Source organism: Apium graveolens, chromosome 7 (assembly GCF_009905375.1).
Source record: "Apium graveolens cultivar Ventura chromosome 7, ASM990537v1, whole genome shotgun sequence".
NCBI lineage: Eukaryota > Viridiplantae > Streptophyta > Magnoliopsida > Apiales > Apiaceae > Apium > Apium graveolens.
In genome coordinates this window covers 183,819,535-183,841,028 of record NC_133653.1, presented here as the reverse complement: position 1 = coordinate 183,841,028, position 21,494 = coordinate 183,819,535, and the positions used below count along the sequence as shown (strand labels likewise).

The window sequence follows — 21,494 nt, the reverse complement described above, 5'->3', positions numbered from 1 at the left end:
ACCAATGTTGTGCAAAATACTCCAATATTTCAAAGACCGGGTGCCAAGACAGAATCTAAAAGTGATCCTGGTCCACCTAGGCAAGCCAGAGAGCCTAAGCAAGAGCCAGACTGGACACCACTGAACAGGACCCGGGAAGAAATACTAAAGGAGATCAAGGGGAAGCCATTCTATTACCCACCAAAGCCCATGCAGACTCCCCTAGAGAGCAGGCCTTATAACAGGAAATGCGACTATCATGAAACCCATGGGCACAAAACTGAAAATTGTCTCTCCCTCAAATACTTCATTGAAGACCAAGTCAAGAAAGGAAACCTTAATCAGTACATCTCCAGGGAGACAAATCAGAAAGAAGAAAGACAAAGGAGAGGAAAGAATGTAGTAAATGTGGTCCTTGGAAGGTCACACTCTCCCCCTAGGAGCCCGGGCTCAGGAGATGAAGTATTCTCCATCCAATCCTACCCGGAGATGGTGATCTCGTTCAGCAGCAAGGATTATGAAGGGGTCAACCAGAATCACAATGAAGCTTTGGTAGTAACACTTGACATCTTTGATAATGAAGTAAGGAAAATGCTGATAGACAATGGATCTTCAGTAAACATACTCTTCAAGCATACTGTGGACCGGATGAAGCTAGGGAGCGTGCGCTCCAATGAATGCCGAGAGGACCCTCTCTATGGGTTTGGGAATAACTTAGTCCCGATCCAGGGAACCTTATACTTGCCAGTGATATTTGGATCGGCCCCGAACCAAGTCACCCATGTGGTAAAATTCTACGTGATCAACACTCCCTCGTCCTACAACGACATAATCGGCCGCTCAGCCCTGACCAGGATCCAAGAAATTACCTCTATATCATACTTGAAAATAAAATTCCCAACCCCAACCGGGGTAGAAGAGGTTAAGGGAGATTATGAGATTGCTGAAAGATGTTATAGCCAAGCTCTGGCCATGGCTGAAACTCATCAAGACAACAAGAGGAAGGCCGTAGTACTTCAAAAATAGCAAAGTATCAAGAAACATCGCCCCCACTCAAGGGATGATGCGAGAAAAGAAGTCCAGATCATAGAATCCCTCCCAGATCGAAAAGGAACCAAACCAAGCTCGAAAGAGCAAAAAAGCAACAAAGTCACAATATAGATTAAATTGATCCTAGGCCTTGGCCAGGTCAATCCTACTGTGCAAGCAACCAACCCTAAAACAAGTGAAGTAGGGGAAAACAACCAAAAAGAAATGGTAGCCCAGGGTTAGGTCTACATGAAGAAGAATGCAGATGCCCGGATCCAGCAGTTGGTGTCAAATATGGATCATTCCAAGATTGAGGCCACTGTAGAAACAGAAACAATTCTGACCAGTGCAAATGAACCTTCCAAGAAAGTAAAGATAGGATCCGGACTAGAGGCTACCTTCAAAGAAGAACGAGTATCAATAATCCAAGGGTACTCTGATATATTTGCCTGGAGCCCAAGAGACATGCCCGGGATAGATGAATCCATAACAATGCATAGCTTGGACGTCAACCCCGAGAGGAAGTTAGTTAAGCAGAAGAGGAGGAATTTGGCACCAGAAAGGCAGAAAGCAATAGATGAGGAAATTGAAAAACTACTCAAAGCTGGGATCAAATGCGAAGTAAAGTACCCGAAATGGTTGGAAAATGTTATCATGGTAAAAAAGGCAAACGGGAAATGGAGAATGTGTATTGACTAAACGGACTTAAACAGTGCATGCCCTAAAGATCCTTACCCCTTGCCAAATATTGATCAATTGATTGACGCAACACTTGGGCACGTCATGTTAAGTTTCATGGACGCCTACTCGGGGTACAACCATATCAAGATGAATCCTAAAGATATCTTAAAGGCAGCCTTCATTATCGACAGGGCGGTCTATGCCTATATAATAATGTCTTTCGGATTGACTAATACGGGAACAACCTACCAGAGAGCAATGAATAAAATCTTCAAAGACCAGATTGGAAGGAACCTGGAATCCTATATTGACGATATGATTGTAAAGTCCACAAGCATCCCCGGTCACATAGGAGACCTAAGAAAATGTTTTCACAACTTGAGAAAATACTCACTCGGGCTCAATCCAGAAAAGTGCACATTCAGAGTAGGGGCAGGAAAATTTCTTGGATTCATGATAAGCAACCGAGAAATTGAAGCCAACCCAAAAAAGATAAAGGCAATCCAGGAGATGAAGTCTCCCAAAACACAAAAGGATGTACAGAAGCTAGCAGGGTCACTCGCAACACTTAGAAGATTTATCTCAAAGCTAGCCGAGAGATGCCTACCATTCTTTGACCTGTTAAAAGGAGCAACCAATAAGAAAGAAGTTAATTGGAGCCCTGAATGCCAAAGCGCATTCGAAGAAATTAAAAGGTACCTTTCTCAACCCCCTGTGCTAACCAAAGCCCAACCCGGGGAGCCCCTATCCCTTTACCTATCAACAGGGGCCCTGGCAGTTAGAGCAGCCCTGATCAGGGAAGAGAATGGAAAACAACAACCAGTTTATTATGTGAGCCAAGTGCTAAAAGATGCGGAGACCCGATATCCAAGGCTAGAAAAGTTTTCTTTTGCCTTGGTTACAGCATCCAGGAAGCTCAGGCACTACTTCCAGGGGAGGGAGATACGGGTGGTAACTAACCAACCCTAAAGGAAGATAATACACAAGCTAGATGTCTCAGGGAGGTTGGTAAATTGGGCAGTTGAGCTAAGTCAATTCAATTTGAGCTTCATTCCAAGAACAGCAGTCAAAGCACAGGCTCTAGCTGATTTCATCATAGAATGCAATTTCCCGGAAGAAGAGCCTATGCCCATGAGCATTGACCCTGAGAGAAACACTGATCAAGACATAGGAGCCTGGACTCTCAAAGTTGATGGTTCTTGAATAAATGAAAGATCAGGAGCCAGGCTCATCCTAAAGAGCCCAGAAGGATTTAAAATTCAAACAACAATCTCTTTTGGCTTTTCAGCAACAAACAACCAGGTAGAGTACGAGGCCCTAATAGCAGGATTGAAGCTATCCAAAGCACTCAGGATCCAGAACCTCAAAATTTACAGCGACTTCCAGATCTTAGTAAAGCAAATAAACGGCGAGTACATAGCCAAGAATCCAGTTCTAGCCAAGTACCAGGCTCTGGTCCAAAGCTACCTCGCCTTGATACCAAAAACACAAGTCATTCAAATCTGCAGAGAGGATAATTCAAAGGCTGATACACTATTTAAACTAGTTCAAAACTCATCAGACCTGGATTGCTCCGTCTACTTCGAAGAGTTACAAAGACCAAGCATAAAATCAGAAGAGGTCATGGAAATAGACAACAGCCCGAATTGGATGACTCCATTTATCAGCTACTTGGAGAAGGGAGAGCTCCCGGAAGACAAAGGGAAGGCTCAAAGGTTAAAAGCCAAGGCACCAAAATTCTTCATCGAAGAAGGGATACTCTATCGTCGGACCTTTTCGTCTCAATCCTAAAGTGCATTGGACCAGGGGAGGCACAGTACTATCTGATGGAAGTTCACGAAGGGATATGCGGGGATCATATGTCCGCAAAGGCCCTAGCTCATAAGATCATAAGACAAGGGTACTACTGGCCAACTATTCACCAGGATGCAATAGATTTTGTGAAAAAATACAAGGAATGTCAGCTCTTCAGCAACATCACCCGGACAAGCCCAGTCCTACCCTCTTCAGTCTTGTCACCAATCCCCTTTGCTGTATGGGGGATTGACATCATGGGACCCTTCCCCAGGGCCAGAGAAGACCTCAGGTACTTGCTAGTCTCAATTGATTATATGACCAAATGGGTGGAGGCAAAGGCCATGAGAACAATAAACCAGCAAGATTGCATCAAGTTCATGGACAACATCTTGATGAGGTTCGGGATCCCGAGTGTACTGGTCTCGGATAATGGGCCGCAGTTTGTTGGAGCAGAATTTGAATCCTACATTCAAGTACGGGGTATCCGACATAAGAAATCATCTGTAACCTACCCTCAAGGGAATGGCCAAGTAGAAGTAACCAACCGGATCCTTCTCCGGGGGATCAAGAAGAGGCTCAGGGAAAGCAAAACCAAATGGCCAGAAGAATTGCCTAATGTCCTATGGGCCTACAGGACCAGCCCCCGGATAAGCACAGGAGAAACACCCTTCAAACTGGACAATGGAACAAAAGCAATGCTACCAATTGAAGTAGGATCCCCCTCCCATCGAGCAATCAACTTTGACGAAATAGAAAATGAGGAGGGGCTCAGAACAAATATTGAGCTAATTGATGAAGTCCGAGACCAGGCTGTGGCAAGGATGGAGAAGTACAAGGAAAAAACTAAAGAGCACTACAGCAAGAAGTCCCGTGTCAAAAACTTTCAAGTTGGAGACCTGGTACTTCAAGACATGGAAGCTTCAGATCCTACCAACACTGGGAAGTTAATGCCAAGATGGGAAGGCCTTTATAAAATCAAGGAAGTTCTAAGGCCAGGAACATACAAGCTCACGAACATGGATAAATCCGAGATCCCAAACACTTGGCATGGACTCATGCTCAGAAAATTCTACCAGTAGAAAAAGCAACCAAAAACATATAGCCTATGGCAAGCAACCAACTTATGATCCTATATTTTGTATGAACAAAATTTCAATTCAGTGAAAAGAATTTTCCTTTCCCAGAAAGTTATTACTTCTTTTAAATTACTAGTAAAGAAAGCAAAAAACAATCCGGATATATGAAAGAGATATGTCCTAAGTCCAATCATGTATGAGGATTTAGGAATAACTTTTATGTAATCTGTTTTGATTTCATTGATATTAATAAAAGACTTGTTTTGTTTTTATTGCGGGCTCTATCTATTTTAAGTGTTTAAATAAGATGTACCACAGTTTAGAGTAAAGCTTTTTATGGATTGTGATGAGATCATAATAATGAGACCTAAAAGATGATAACTCTAAACTTAAATAGTTCCTGGTCGTAGGATTACAAACTGGTAATTAGTAATCCACAAAGATCGGTATATACTATGCTTGCTTCATTATGAAGGATGTCTGTTCTCATAGACATTTGAGTGGTGACACTATAGCTAGTATGTAGGTGCTTATTATAGAATAAGTTCACTAAACATGACTCACACAGCTGAACAATTGATGGAGATCACTCACGTGTCAGCAGTTGTTCACGTAGTGATAGTTGTACAAGTATCCTTAGACTTGAGGTCATCATAGTCATCTTGTGTACACTGAACTATGCTTTGGTTTAGTTCTTAGTCTCCAGGGATAATTATAAGGGCTCTACTGGGTATAGGAATTTGTACACGAAGATAGTGTATGATCAATAGATGATCTACCCCTTCCAGTGAAGGAAGAGAATGTTCAATGTTGATCCACTTATGCTAGTTCAGGAATCTCTGGCCAGAGTGAATGAAATTAGAAAGGAGTTTCTAATTTACATTAAATAGAACTAAGCATAGTGAATGGGAAAGCAAGTGATTAAATAAGATAGGCTTGACACAAGTTCCATGCCTTGTATTTAATCGTGACATTGCAGGGTAGAAGGAATTAATTGTACGGTAACTATTCACTGAATAGGTTCTTGGTATTCTAAGCAGTGAATTCGTATTATTCAGATAGTCGCGATATGCTGAGAAGTATCCCTCACGATGTAGAATAAATATGATTAATTAATTAATCATATTTAATGAATTAGAGAATTTATATAAATAATGATAAAATAGTTTTATTATTATTTATTTATACTACCGGCTTAATATTGAACCTACATGGTCACACCATAAAAGAGAATGATTTAATGGTGGAGGAATTAATTAATAATGGCTGATAATTATTTATTTATGAAATAAATAATTAATTGGAAAATTTAATAATTGATTAAATGAGATTTAATTGATTATAAATTAATTAAGAAAAGTTCTTAATATTATTAATTAAGAATTTAATTTTTGGAAATTAAATCAAGAGAGAGAATTATTTCTAAAGTGTTTAGAAAAAGAATTAATAATTAAAAGGTGTTTTAATTATTAGTGAGAATAATAAAGGGTTAATAATAATAATATTTTATGGAAATTTTCAGCTGAAAATTTTGCTTATAAATATACCATTATAAACCCTATTTTTGCCTCAACCCAAAAAGATTTACAAAACCCTAATTCTCTCCACCTCCTCCTACTTCATTACATCGTTTTCTTGGTGGATACCGGTGGAGTGCTTCACACTTGAGGAGCAGCTGCTAAGGATCTCCGCTCGTGGTTCTTGGATCGCTTTTAAAGGCTAGAAATCGATCCCTCAATTTTAATCACGATTTATATGCTTTCATTTGGATTTTATATGTGTAAAATTGTTTTACCATGCTTCCGTGATAGATAAAATCCTACAATGGTATCAGAGTATAGGTTGTATGCATATAAATCTGTGGTAAAAATTTCAGAATTTTATGTGCTTGTATGAATTAATTATGATTTTTACAAGTTATATCATGGATTAATTATGACTAATTTGAAATCGTTTCTCAGAATTATTTTGACTGTAGATCTGGGTTCTGCAAGTGTTGTAGATCGTCTGAGTATATTTTTCATAATTTTATGATGTATGGATTAATTGTTATGAATTTTTGAAGTTGTTTTAATTAAATTCGTAATTATATATATATATATATATAATCTGTAATATATATATATATATATATATATATGTTTTCTTGCTGTACATGTACTGTGGTGGCACGGAAAAGGAACGGCACGGGAAAAAAGATGGAGGCTCGCTGTTCGTTAAAGTTAGAGTACGGCGGCGGCGGTTCAATAAAAAAACTGCGACAGTCTGAAAATGGTAGAGGAGCGCTCGTCTGGCATGCGCGCGTGGGGCACACGCGCTCGTGTGTCACGCGCGGTGCGTGTCAGACACGCGTGGGTCAAAGATCAGTGTAGTGCTGACGTCATCAGATGACGTCATGCTGACGTCAGCTTAGGGTTTAGGGCGCGTGTGCGCGTGGGGCGCGTGGGCGAATGTCAGACACGCGCCTGACAGCGTGTGTGCGCGTGTCAGCGCGTGGATTTGCTTCTTTGGGAGCGTGAGGGCGCGTGGCTACTCAGAATTGGGCGTGCTTGGTGCCGTTGGATTCGTCTTTTCGAGACGTATCTAATGGTATATTATATGATATTTTTTGAAATAGTTTCGAACTGTTTATAGCTAACAGTAGTGTTTTAAAGCTGTTTTTTGACTGTTTTAATTGCTTTTAAATGCCTCATGTGATACATAGAGATGTATAATGCTTAAACCAATATGCTACATGATGTAACATGCCTACCTTGATGTTTATTCATGCTTATATATGTGATATATGCTTAGTTTATCATGCGATGATAGATTTATGTGAACTTAATTAACATAAGGTGTTTGTTAGACAATCTAGTATAGTGAAATTGTTTAATGACCTTAATATAAATATTATGAATATGATCATGAGATTCTTGTGTTTATGAAACACGTAATTGAATATGAATTTTCAATATTGAGAGAAAGGATGATTCAGTCAACAACAGATTTCTATCTGTAAGAAAGGGTTATTAAGTGACGCCTCTTGACAATGCTCCACCCGATCTGGGAATCATCTGATTATCAATTATTGATTTAAAATATTTAATTTAAAAGGAAGAATCTCTTTATAATATGATTATGATTGTAACGTAATATAAACCCTCTAAAATTAAATAATATCAACTAGTAATTGGCCAATGACACAACGGGCTTGTGTCGGTCATAGCCTTCCAACATGATAGAAAGTAGTTCTTATTTTTAAATCATTGTCGTTTCGTGCTACAGCCGAGGGCTTTGATTTCGAAATAAGAAATACTTGTCTATTACATAGAGATGTGTACATTGAATTAGAATCTAAAGGTCGTTACGTGCCACAGCCGTGGGCCGTTGGAGACTGATTCAATTGTACAAAATGTTGGGTTAGACTTGACTTAGAATATTGAGTTTGTCGTGCCACAGCCGTGACTCAATTATTCAAGAGGCTAAAGTTATATTAGGGAATAACATAAGATGTAATTGACAAGAGTTGTCTGCCTATTGAACATCACATGATGTTTCGTGCTACAGCCGAGGTTGTGTGATGGAATGTAGGATTTCTATTCCCACTAGCATTATGAATGCTTAATTTTCACTTAGGGGGTTGAATAAATTAGATAAACTAGTGGGAGACACTTATGAATATAGACCCGATTCATATAGTATTTTGAAATGAAATTGAATATTTGCTAAGTGTTGTTATGTGTTTATCATTTACAGATTTACTATATTCGTCATGTCTTCTGCACTATCACTCCGGAGCATACTAGATGCTCACAAGTTGACTGGTCTTAATTTAGCTGTTTGTTTTCACTGTAACAAATTGGGGCACTGAAAGAGGAACTGCAAGGTTTACCTTGCAGAATTGAAAAAGAAGAAGGGTAGTGAGACTACCACTTCTGATTCAGGCATGTTCATGATCGAAGTTAATATGTCACTAGGTCAAATTTCTACTTGGGTATTAGATACCGCCTGTGGTTCTCATATTTGCAATTCGTTGCAAGGACTAAAGGGAAGTAGGACTCTTGAAAAAGATGAGGTGATTCTACGTATGGGCAATGGAGCAAGGGTTGCGACCATATCTGTAGGATCATTTAGTTTACATATGCCTACGGGCAAGACTATTATTTTGAATAATTGTTATTACGTTCCCTCTATTGTGAGGAATATTGTTTCTATTCCTATGTTGGATTTGGATGGTTTTTCATTTATTATTAAGAATAATGAATGTTCCATTCTTAGAGATAATGTTCTTTATGGACGTGGTATTTTAAATAATGGTCTGTATGTATGTGACGTAGAGCATGATTTACTTCAGATTGAACAAACTCACAAAAGAAAACGAGATGATGAAAATCTGACCTATTTATGGCATTGTAGGCTAGGTCATATTAGTGAAAATAGACTGCGGACATTGCATAAGGAAGGGTTACTTGACCCCTTTGATTTTGAATCATATCCTACATGCGAGTCTTGTCTATTGGGTAAAATGACCAAATCTCCATTTAGTGGACATGGAGAGAGGGCTGCAGATTTGTTAGGATTGGTACACACAGATGTATGTGGACCAATGTCTACGCAAGCCATGGGTGTATTTTCGTACTTCATTACTTTAATAGATGATAGATCTAGATTCGGATATGTGTATTTGATGAAACACAAGTATGAAGCCTTTGAAAAGTTCAAAGAATATAAACATGAAGTGGAGACACAAACCAAACACAATATTATAACTCTTCGAACAGATCGAGGTGGTGAATACTTGAATGGAGAGTTTCTAGATTATCTCAAAGAAAATGGTATAGTCTCCCAATGGACTCCTCCATATACTCCACAGTTAAATGGGGTATCTGAAAGGAGAAATCGAACTTTGTTAGACATGGTTCGGTCCATGATGAGCTATGCGAATCTTCCAGTATTCCTATGGGGTTATGCATTGGAAACCTCAGCATATTTACTGAATAAGGTGCCTTTCAAATCTGTTCCTCAAGCTCCATATGAGATATGGAAAGGAAGGAAACGGAGTCTTAAACACGTTAAGATTTGGGGATGTCTAGCTTATGTCAAGAAAGTTGACCCAGATAAGCTGGAATCTTGATCCGTAAAATGTAATTTTGTGGGATATCCTAAAGAGACTTTGGGGTATTACTTTTACACCGATCATCGGGTGTTTGTCTCCATACATGCTACCTTCTTGGAAAAGGAGTTTATCCTTGAAGGAAACATTGGGAGCAAAATTGAACTTGATGAAGTTCAAGAAGCACAAACTACTACGAATCAAGTGGAAACACCTGTTCAGACTAAACAACCTTCTGTGGAACAGCCCATTCGTAGGACAGGGAGAGTGTCTCGCCAACCTGAGAGGTATTATGGCCTTGTCATTGAGAATGGCAATGAGTTGTCAATCATTGATGATGACGACCATGTGACCTATAATGAGGCTATGAGTAGTGTTGACTCAGAGAAATGGCATAGTGCCATGAAATCCGAAATGGAATCTATGTATACCAACCAAGTATGGACTCTGATTGAGGCGCTTGAAGGTGTTAAGCCTATTGGGTGCAAGTGGGTATACAAAAGAAATATTGGAGCAGATGGCCAGGTGGAGACCTATAAGGCCAGGCTCGTGGCAAAAGGATTCAAACAAAGGCAAGGGATTGACTTTGATGAAACTTTTTCTCCTGTAGCCCTATTAAAATCAATTCGGATTTTGCTTGCGATTGCTGCTTACTACGACTATGAGATCTGGCAAATGGACGTGAAAACGGCCTTCCTCAATGGGGAACTTGAGGAGGAAGTGTATATGACACAGCCAGAGGGTTTTCTTTCCAAGGGAAATGAACACCTAGTGTGTAAGCTGCTGCGAACCATATATGGTTTAAGGCAAGCTTCTCGTAGATGGAACATCCGTTTTGATGAGACAATCAAAGAGTTTGGTTTTATCAAAAACATAGATGAACCATGTATCTACAAGAAGGTTAGTGGGAGTGCGGTAACATTTCTTGTATTGTATGTGGATGACATACTTCTTATAGGAAATGATATACCGATGCTACAATCAGTCAAAGTATGGCTATCAAAGAACTTCACCATGAAGGACTTGGGAGAAACATCCTACATTCTCGGTATGAAGATCTATAGAGATAGATCTAGAAGAATGATAGGTCTTACACAGGGTACATACATCCAGAAAGTGCTTAAAAGGTTTAGCATGGAAAACTCCAAAAGAGGTCTCATACCGATGAGCCATGGAGTGTCCCTTTCCGAAAAAATGTCTCCTAAGACACATTAGGAAAGAGAGCGTATGAGTAAGATTCCTTATGCTTCAGCAATAGGATCTATCATGTACGCGATGTTGTGTACTAGGCCTAATGTTGTTTATTCAATTAGTGTGACGAGCAGATATCAGTCCAATCCAGGTGAAGTCCACTGGAAAGCTGTGAAAAACATCCTTAAGTACTTGCGAAGGACTCAGGACATTTTTCTTATTTTTGGTGGTGAATCTGAGTTGAAAATAGAGGGTTATACGACTCTAGTTTTCAATCAGAGAGTGATAGCAAATCCATGTCAGGGTACGTGTTTACTCTGAATGGTGGTGCGATTAGTTGGAAGAGTTCCAAACAGTCTACAACGGCTGACTCCACAGCGGAAGCAGAATATATAGCTGCAAGTGAGGCTGCAAAAGAAGCCGTTTGGATGAGGAAATTTGTTTCTGAGTTGGGAGTTGTTCCTAACATTGAAGAGCCTATTGTGTTGTATTGTGATAACAATGCAGCAATAGCACAAGCCAAGGAACCTAGGTCTCATAAAAATTCCAAACATGTCCTGCGGCGCTTTCATCTGATTAGGGAGATTGTTGAAAGAGGAGATGTCAACGTCGAGAGAGTTGACACACATAACAACGTAGCAGACCCACTCACAAAGCCACTTTCTCAAAGTCACTTTGATCGTCATAAAGACAAGATGGGTATTAGATACCAGAGTGATTGGCTTTAGTACAAGTGGGAGATTGAAAGAGATATGTCCTAAGTCCAATCATGTATGAGGATTTAGGAATAACTTTTATGTAATCTATTTTGATTTCATTGATATTAATAAAAGACTTATTTTGTTTTTATTGCGGGCTCTATCTATTTTAAGTGTTTAAATAAGATGTACCACAGTTTAGAGTAAAGCTTTTTATGGATTGTGATGAGATCATAATATTGAGACCTAAAAGATGATAACTCTAAACTTAAATAGTTCCTGGTCGTAGGATTACTAACTGGTAATTAGTAATCCGCAAAGATCGGTACATATTATGCTTTCTTCATTATGAAGGATGTCTGTTCTCATAGACATTTGTGTGGTGACACTATAGCTAGTATGTAGGTGCTTATTATAGAATAAGTTCACTGAACATGACTCACACAGCTGAACAACTGATGGAGTTCACTCACGTGTCGGCAGTTGTTCACATAGTGATAGTTGTACAAGTATCCTTAGACTTAAGGTCATCATAGTCATCTTGTGTACACTGAACTATGTTTTGGCTAAGTTCTTAGTCTCCAGGGACAATTATAAGGGCTCTACTGGGTATAGGAATTTGTACACGAAGATAGTGTATGATCAATAGAGGATCTACCCCTTCCAGTGAAGGAAGAGAATGTTCAATGCTGATCCACTTATGCTAGTTCAGGAATCTCTAGCCAGAGTGAATGAAATTAGAAAGGAGTTTCTAATTTACATTAAATAGAACTAAGCATAGTGAATGGGAAAGCAAGTGATTAAATAGTATAGGCTTGACACAAGTTCCATGCCTTATATTTAATCGTGACATTGCAGGGTAGAAGGAATTAATTGTACGGTAACTATTCACTGAATAGGTTCTTGGTATTCTAAGCAGTGAATTCGTATTATCCAGATAGTCGCGATATGCTAAGAAGTATCCCTCACGATGTAGAATAAATATGATTAATTAATTAATCATATTTAATGAATTAGAGAATTTATATAAATAATGATAAAATAGTTTTATTATTATTTATTTCTACTACCGGCTTAATATTGAACCTACATGGTCACACCATAAAAGAGAATGATTTAATGGTGGAGGAATTAATTAATAATGGCTGATAATTATTTATTTATGAAATAAATAATTAATTGGCAAATTTAATAATTGATTAAATGAGATTTAATTGATTATAAATTAATTAAGAAAAGTTCTTAATATTATTAATTAAGAATTTAATTTTTGGAAATTAAATCAAGAGAGAGAATTATTTCTAAAGTGTTTAGAAAAAGAATTAATAATTAAAAAGTGTTTTAATTATTAGTGAGAATAATAAAGGGTTAATAATAATAATATTTTATGGAAATTTTTAGCTGAAAATTTTGCCTATAAATATACCATTATAAACCCTATTTTTGCCTCAACCCAAAAAGATTTACAAAATCCTAATTCTCTCCACCTCCTCCTACTTCATTACATCGTTTTCTTGGTGGATACCGGTGGAGTGCTTCACACTTGAGGAGCAGATGCTAAGGATCTCCGCTCGTGGTTCTTGGATCGCTTTTAAAGGTTAGAAATCGATCCCTCGATTTTAATCACGATTTATATGCTTTTATTTGGATTTTATATGTGTAAAATTGTTTTACCATGCTTCCGTGATAGATAAAATTCTACAATATAGTCCCACAGCCGGATTGGAAGCAAAAAATAAAAGCAACCACTATTTACTTAGAAAAGTTTTAAGTGAATAGAGCAATCATCAATCCGGATATGATGTCATACCCGGATTGAAAGTAACATTACAAGCAAAAAATAACCCGGACAAGCATCTAGATCCGGGTCGAAAACAATCATAATGTACTCATATTGTTTTCTAAGTACATAAAGCAAAATAAGCAAAAATCAATCCGGATTGGTAGCATACCCGGATTGAAAGCAATATTATAAGCAAAGAACAACCCAGATAAGAAGCCAGATCCAGGTTGCCACAACCATTATGTACTCAGATTGTTTTCTAAGTTCATTGAGCAAAATAAGCAATCATCAATCCGTAATGGTAACATACCCGGATCGAAAAGCCAATATAAAAATCGAAACAAACCCGGACAAGAATCCAAATCCAGGTCAAAAGCAACCATTGTGTACTTGGATTATTCTCCAAGTAAAAAGAAGCAAAAGCAACCACCAATCCGGGGAGGGTATCATCCCGGATTGAAAGGCAATAAGAGAAGCAAAAATCAACCCTGATAAAGCTTCATACCCGGAACCAACCGGCTATAAAGCCAATCTGGGTTGAAGGACATATCCACAGCCCGAATTAAAATCATTTGGGCATGAAAGCAAAAACTACCGGACGGATTATCCTACTCGGACCAGAAGAAAAGCAAATATTTCCTAAAATGAAAGGAAAATACAAGGCAACGGAAGTGAAATTTAAAGCATAATCCGGATTTGCATCAATCTGGAACAAATCCAAATATTAAAAATCGTTCAAATTCAAGTACGGAGTCAGAATCCTACAAAACGGAAATTACATGGGCAAGGCCGGGAAAGCTTAACAAAGCTACAACAAATCTAGAGGAAGCTAGGACTAAGACCGTCATAAGGTTCCGGTTCCCCCTTACCCCATTCAACAGCTGCCTTGGCCACCAGGAATTCTCGGATAAAGCTGTCCCAAGAAGCTAAGGGATCGTTTTTGATATGCCGTTCAGCAACAATCCAGGACCAGCGAACCTCGGGCACCCCGGCTTGGGCAACTTCAAGGTCATACACATCACTGGCCTTGAACTCAGCAATTATGGCTTCCTTATTCAAATCCTCCTTTGCAGCAAGATCGGCCTTGAGCTTCTCCACATCCTTGGCAAGACCATCAGCCCGGTCCCGCTCTTCCTTCAGCTTCTCGTTCAATCCGGATTCGACGGTCTGGAAGCTCTCCCGGGCCTCCTCCAACTTACCCTTCAAGTTATCAGCGCACAAATTCTCAGCTCTAGTCCGGCTGTTGGCCTCCCGGATCTCTGTAAAAGCAACATCCGAGCATATGCATATGGCGCTCCCGAGCTGGAAAAAGACAAGACAGAAGCTAAGTACAGACTAAATTGGGGGGCACAACCCAGAACTAAAACCATTGAAATTTAATTACCTGCCCCCACTTCCCGGTTACCCTCTTCAAACCAGAAGCCATATTGTATCCTTCAACTTCCTCCCAGTCATCCTCAGAGGGGATGTTAGACATGAACTCGGCTAGGTCGACCAAAGTCTTGGTCCCTATTTTCACAGCACCCCCATCCGGACCTTTTCCTTCCGAGTCGCAGATGACCCTGTTGGAGACGACAGCTTTACCCCGGGGGCTTTCCCAGAACCGATTTTCTCTTTTTAGAAGCATGGGCCTCATCCCCGGAAATCTCCTGGACATCCGGATCATCAGTCAAGGGCACATTGACCGGATCGACCACATTCTGGGAGGCAGAAGATTCGGCTCCCCCCTCTGCATCTACGGAACCGGATCCGGTCCCAGGAGCTCCCTTGGTTGTCTTGTAAGCTAAGCCCAAAGAGTTGAAAACGGCGGCATAAGCGGAAGAAGACATTATTTCCCTGAAGGAAGGAATGTAATGCAGAAAGCCTGTAGGAGAGGAAAAAAAACCATGTCATAATAAAGATACTAAGTATCCCGGACTAGGAAACCAAAATCGGATCAACAAGCAATGCAAGGGACCCAGATCAAGGACCGGTATTTATCAAAACAAACTACAAGTTAAAAGCAAATAGGACCGGGATCCGGATTAACAAGCAATACAAGGGACCCGGATCAAGGACCAACATTTATCCAAATAAACTACAAGTTAAAAGAAAATAAGACCGGGATCCGGATCAACAAGCAATGCAAGGGACCCGGATCAAGGACCAGTATTTATCCAAACAAACTACAAGTTAAAAGCAAATAGGACCGGGATCCGGATCAACAAGTAATGCAAGGGACCCGGATCGAGGACCAGCATTTATCCAAACAAACTACAAGTTAAAAGCAAATAGGACAGGGATCCGGATCAACGAGCAATGCAAGGGACCCGGTTTAAGGACTAGCATTTATCCAAACAAACTACAAGTTAAAAGCAAATAGGACCAGGATCCGGATCAACAAATAATGCAAGGGACCCGGATCAAGGACCAGCATTTATCCAAACAAACTACAAGTTAAAAGCAAATAGGACCGGGATCCGGATCAACAAGCAATGCAAGGGACCCGGATCAAGGACCAACATTTATCCAAACAAACTACAAGCTAAAAGCAAATATGATCGGGATCCGGATCAACAAGCAATGCAAGGGACCCGGATCAAGGACCAGCATTTATCCAAACAAACTAGAAGTTAAAAGCAAATAGGGCCGAGATCTGGATCAACAAGCAATGCAAAGAACCCGAATCAAGGACCAGCTTTTATCCAAACGAATTACAAGTCAAAAGAAAATATTATTATGATTCGGGTCGATGAGAGAGGAAGAAACCCGAGGTCGGAGAGAAACTTACATCCGAGTTGAAACAGAAACTTGTGGTTCATAAACGTGTCCCGGGTCGGCTGAAACCCGAGGCAATCACAAAACCTCTTAATCTAGTTCACGGCTTCCCCTTCTAAGATCACGGGTTTGAACTTCGTCTGGACACTCCCAGGGTGAAGTAAGGAAAGTATGCCAAGTCAAAACCTTTCAACATTATCAACTCCCCGTTCTAGTGCTTCAGGAAAGTCTGATGCATAACCGGCTTGGCTATACCCCGGCCGTAATCACACTCGGCAGCCCGGAATCTGAGCTCATAGAAGGGTTTCTAGCTGGATTTTGAGAGGTAAAAGATTTGGTGGAAAAGTTTAAAGGTGGGCAAGAGCCCAGACTTGTTACAGCATGCTATAAACCAGGTCATGGATTTGATACCATTCGGGGTGATTTTCATTGGGAAAATCTTATATATGTGCTTAAAGAGGTGCTTTATGAAAATATGGCAACGGGGGCTCCACCCGGACCTCAGATGCTCCAGCCAAACTGGAACGAAACCATCAGATGGACGGTGATAAATCCTCTCATGGGGACTTAGCCATCTCCAAGAAATATCGGGGGTTAACTGAAACACAGCCCGGATCGCTGTGTCCATGTTAGCCGGATCGGCCTCCGCATAGAAATCCTTCAGCTAGTAGTGATCCCGGCCAATCGGGAAACCCGAAAAAGCCTCCTCCAAGGCCCTCTGATCATACACCCCAGGGTTGCCATCCTCCTGCCTCTCGTACCTAACCCGGCCATAGTAGATGCTATTTTCGAGCTCGACTGGTTTTCTGACAAAATGATTCTTGATATCGGTCCAGCGACCCTCAAGGGAGAAGAAAACCGAGTTTTCCGGAAGCCTCTTGAACCGGAAGCTGTTAATTATTTCGGAAGATTCGGAACCCCTCTTCACCATCTCGACCCGGATCTGTTCTCTTCCAGAAGAATCTGGATCACTCTCTTCTCCAGAAAAGGATGGGTAGCAGTTAAAGACTCTCCTAGCCCGCTCCTTGGTCCGGACCATATACTTATTAAAATGAAGGTCAGTTAGCCTGGGCCCTACAGATTTTATTTGTTTTGCTAAGCGGTCTGAACCAAGTAAGTTATGTTAGTTTTACCATAACCTAATGATCCGGACCACAAATGCTAGTCCAACCCGGAAAAACATCAACGATCCGGATCATGTTAACTACAAGCCAATAAACCGAACCACCATGGACCCGGATCCTGATGGCAAATGCCCAGACCCGGATCCAAAGCAGCCAAACACAAATTAAAAACCCAAACTCATATAATTCTACCCAAATAGCTACCACGAATCCGGGTCTTACACCCCCTACCCGGATCCAAACTAAAACACAAACCCACAAACAGTCGCTTTGAGAATCAAAAAGCAAAAAATACAAAACAGACATATACATACACATATTTTCCTCAAGAACACGAAGAACACCACTAAAAGGCCCATAAAAAACGCACCCCAAAACCCAATTTTTCATGCAAGAAACACAACAAAAAGTGTAGATCTACGCATACCCAAGCAAAAATGAACAAACCCACTACAAAACAAACCAAAAAACACATAGATCCACCATTAATTCGAAGCATTCAAGAACTCGAAAAGAACCATGAGAACTACAAGTGCGATAAAGATTAAGGAAAAGGGGGAGAACGAGTTAACTTACGAATTAATGGAAGAGAAACGACAGAACTAACGGGACACGGCGGCAATGGTCGACTACAAGCACCAATCTTCAGAGAAAAGCAAAAAGGAAGTGGGGAGAAACTAACTATTTTCTTTGCAGATGAACAAAAAATGAAAAGGAGAGAAGGGACCATCTTTTTATAGGTGTTGGGGAGACCAACCACCCTGCCATGTGGCAGGACAGGAGTGGCCCGGGCAATAGTTACGGGAATTAAAACAAAATATATATATATATATATAAATGTATATATATGCACATTAAAAAACCGCATTTACACCCCATAATGATTATGGGCCGGTTTTCTAAGGAGTAACTGCTGAAATTTTAAATTCATGGGAGGGAAAAATCTGAAAAGCGTTACAAATCCCCGACTTTTCAGATTCCATAACCCACTACCCAGACCAAAGGCCCTAATCCGGATCAATGTGAACCGGATACATATGTGAGAGCGTAAATTCCTCAAGGTCAATCCGGATCTTCATCTACTACACCAGATCCGAATTGGGGGGGCAACCCGGGTGCAAATTTTTTTTCTAAAGCAGCAAAATTTTTCTACACCAAATCCGGATTGACATCTACTACACCAAATCCGGATTAGGGGGAAACTAGGGAGCAAAATTTTTTTCTACAGTAGCAAAACCCTTCTACCTTAATCCGGATTGGTATCTACTACACCAGATCCGGATTGGGGGGGCAACCCGGGTGCAGAATTTTTTTCCAAAGCAACCAAATTCTTCTACCTTAATCCGGATTGGCATCTACTACACCAAATCCGAATTAGGGGGCAACCAGGGAGCATAAATTTTTTCTACAGCAGCAAAACCCTTCTACCTTAATCCGGATTGGTATCTACTACACCAGATCCGGATTGGGGGGCAACCGGGTGCAAAAAAAATTTCTAAAGCAGCCAAATTCTTCTACCTTAATCTGGATTGGTATCTACTACACCAAATCTGGATTGAGGGGCAACCAGGGAGCAGAAATTTTTCTCCTAAAGCAACAGCTATGTGATACTACTCTACTCCTGCATCCAAAAAATCTGCATAAGGGAGTGGGGGGCAAATGATAGGGTATAAGCAACCTGGCTAGGGCCCAACCTGAATCTAAGGGGTATCAGGCTCAATTGATGAACCAAGACCCCCTCACCCAACACAATCAAGTGGAGAGATCAGGCCCAAGGCCAACCTATGACCTGGATCATCTCCCAACCCGGATCCGGCCCGGGACCTGGATCACCTGCCTACCCGGATCCGGCCCGGGACCTGGATCACCTGCCTACCAGGGTCCCGCCCATGACCTAGATCATCTGCCTACCTGGATCCAACCCATGACCAAGGTCACCATGAGGGAGGTCCCAGCAAGCGCATGTGCACTCCATGACCCGCAAAGGAAGGGTACGTGGGCACGTGACGATGACAGATATCAACAACCAACATATCAGACAAATACGGCGCATGTCAGAAGGCCGTTAGGAAACCCTGAAGGTGGTCCTCCCTTGGACACGTGTATGCAATCCACCCAAGTCAGGCGTCCTCCGCCTCCAAGAACCAACGGCCCTGAAAGGGTTAGAAAACACTTTCATTACACACACTCTCATATACTCAGCCTACACACACAGCAACATTAGTCCTCTATATCTTGATATTCCCCAACCAGCTTCTTATTCTTACACCAGAGGCGCCGCGGGGACAAACCCTCCTCCGGTGTTGTTTTGCAGGCTTCCAACAGCAGCTACACCTCATTCACACCCAGAAGGTACAGGAACGGCGCTGGAAGAAGCCGCCCCCTCACCGGAGTTATCAATATTAATGACCGAATACAAGAATCTAATGAATTTTACTTAATCTTAGAACAGAACATATGATGAATAAGGGGAATCTGGACATATATAGATGCAGGAAACTGTTTAATGAAATGCAACTGTAAAAACCTTACCATTTCTCGGCTTATTAAACTTATTGTATTAATTTCTATATAAAAGTCGAGTAAACTTACGTGAATATGATAAAATTCCAGCACTGTGGTACGCTCTCCCGAAGCTCATCTTTAATGGTTGGCAATCTTTTGCCGGCATAATTAAAAATATTATATTTTATATTTTCTATTTTTTTATATTATTTTTAGCACCCTTCTCTCAAAAAATATTCCAATAATTGAAACCTAAGATGTCAACTTCACTACTTAAAGATAATAGTTTAAATATGCACTGGTCCGTTAATATTTAAAAATTTTATTTATCTTTTCATATTCTAATTTTTAAATTTTTTGTGTAAATATGTAATAATTATAAATTTATAATAAAAGTAATAGAATAAATTTTGTAGAATACGTAGATTATGTCTAGTGATTTAATAATTTAATAGTTTAGCAAATATATAACAGTATTTATTTATTTTTTAATAATATGATAGGTTGTGGTCATAGTTTAGTAGAATAAGTAGACTATATTTAATATTTTAATAATTAGATAGTTTAACGGATATATAATAATATTTATCTATTTTCTTTAATAACCAAAATTAAAGGATATATAATACTATTTTCTTTAATACACCCCCAATCCCAATGACATCTCTCAACCTCAATGCAGGGGTAACAAACAAGATACCCAACACTGCACCATGTCGGCGCCTCTGTTAACACCATTCAAGTTTCTCTTACGGTATGTTAAGCATTTCATATCAATATTTATCCACAAAGGAACCAAACATCCTGACCATATCAGTGGCGGATTACTTAAGTGAGTATGTTAGGAATGGGGTTCAATTCAACTTTTTTTACCATTTTTATTATAATTTTTGAATTTTTTTGATATGTAAATGCTAAATATTAGTATTTTAATTATTTAATTTTCAACCTATGAACTAAACATGACTCAAATTAGGGAAAGTTTACGAGCATTATAGATACTTCACTTTTTTTATTGAGGACACTTTACAAAACATAAGCTTAAAATTTTAATAAATAATTATTTATTTTTTATTTCTGTGGGAGACGTGTCCCCTGAATCCGCCATGACCATATAACAAGGCTTTTAAGTTTTGATAATATTTATTTTCTTAATTAAAGAGATAAAATAAATTAAAGATAATAATGTTCTCTTACAAGAATATTAAGTATTATATTATCATAAACTAGCGTAAATAACAAGGAATACAGTACAAATATAATTTATAATATATAAGTATTTTTTCTACATATCGGAATTATTGTTAGCTGCCTTTTTGGAATTGTCCATGTGAATTAGAATATCAACAACTTGAATCATTAACATAAGTGTATATGTTTGGATCGAACGTGGGCTGCCCGCGGCTCCCTCTGCTTAAATAATCATCAACGGCATCGGTGATTAGTATCATTTTAATAATTCAGATTCATATTAATGAAAATTTATAAAACACTGAGGGCGTTAAATTTTTGTTCGTTCAAACTTCAATATAATAATTTTATATTTTCTTCCTTTTGGTCAAAAATATAATAATTTTATATTTTTTCTATTTTAAATGTCTTTTTCCTAAATTTCAATTAAATTAATTAAAATTTGACATTATTTAACATCCTAATTCACTACCAATTAACTACCTGTTAGCAGTTATGGATCCAACAAGACCCAACGAACGAAAACTCATAAGACAACCACATTATTGAGCCGACTGCCCAATGTAACCACAGACCGAAGGCTTACAG

At 39.5% G+C, this 21,494-nt stretch overlaps 1 protein-coding gene across 1 annotated transcript; it reads left to right on the top strand.

Annotated features, from left to right (window-relative positions):
* Nucleotides 1-1,257: 1,257 nt before the first annotated feature.
* On the top strand, nt 1,258-4,565 carry LOC141674249 (uncharacterized). Its single transcript, XM_074480968.1, has 4 exons — nt 1,258-1,696; nt 2,978-3,131; nt 3,251-4,196; nt 4,296-4,565. The coding sequence occupies exons 1-4, from the start codon at nt 1,258-1,260 to the stop codon at nt 4,563-4,565; spliced, it is 1,809 nt and encodes a 602-aa protein (XP_074337069.1).
* Nucleotides 4,566-21,494: the final 16,929 nt, after the last annotated feature.

Excerpts from the sequence above, each read along its gene's own strand:
- LOC141674249 (XM_074480968.1), top strand. The coding sequence starts at position 1,258 with ATGAAGAAGAATGCAGATGCCCGGATCCAGCAGTTGGTGTCAAATATG. Across the intron at positions 1,697-2,977 it reads AAACGGGAAATGGAGAATGT|CAACAAACAACCAGGTAGAG; the intron begins GTATTGACTAAA and ends TTGGCTTTTCAG. Across the intron at positions 3,132-3,250 it reads AAGAATCCAGTTCTAGCCAA|ACCTGGATTGCTCCGTCTAC; the intron begins GTACCAGGCTCT and ends AAAACTCATCAG.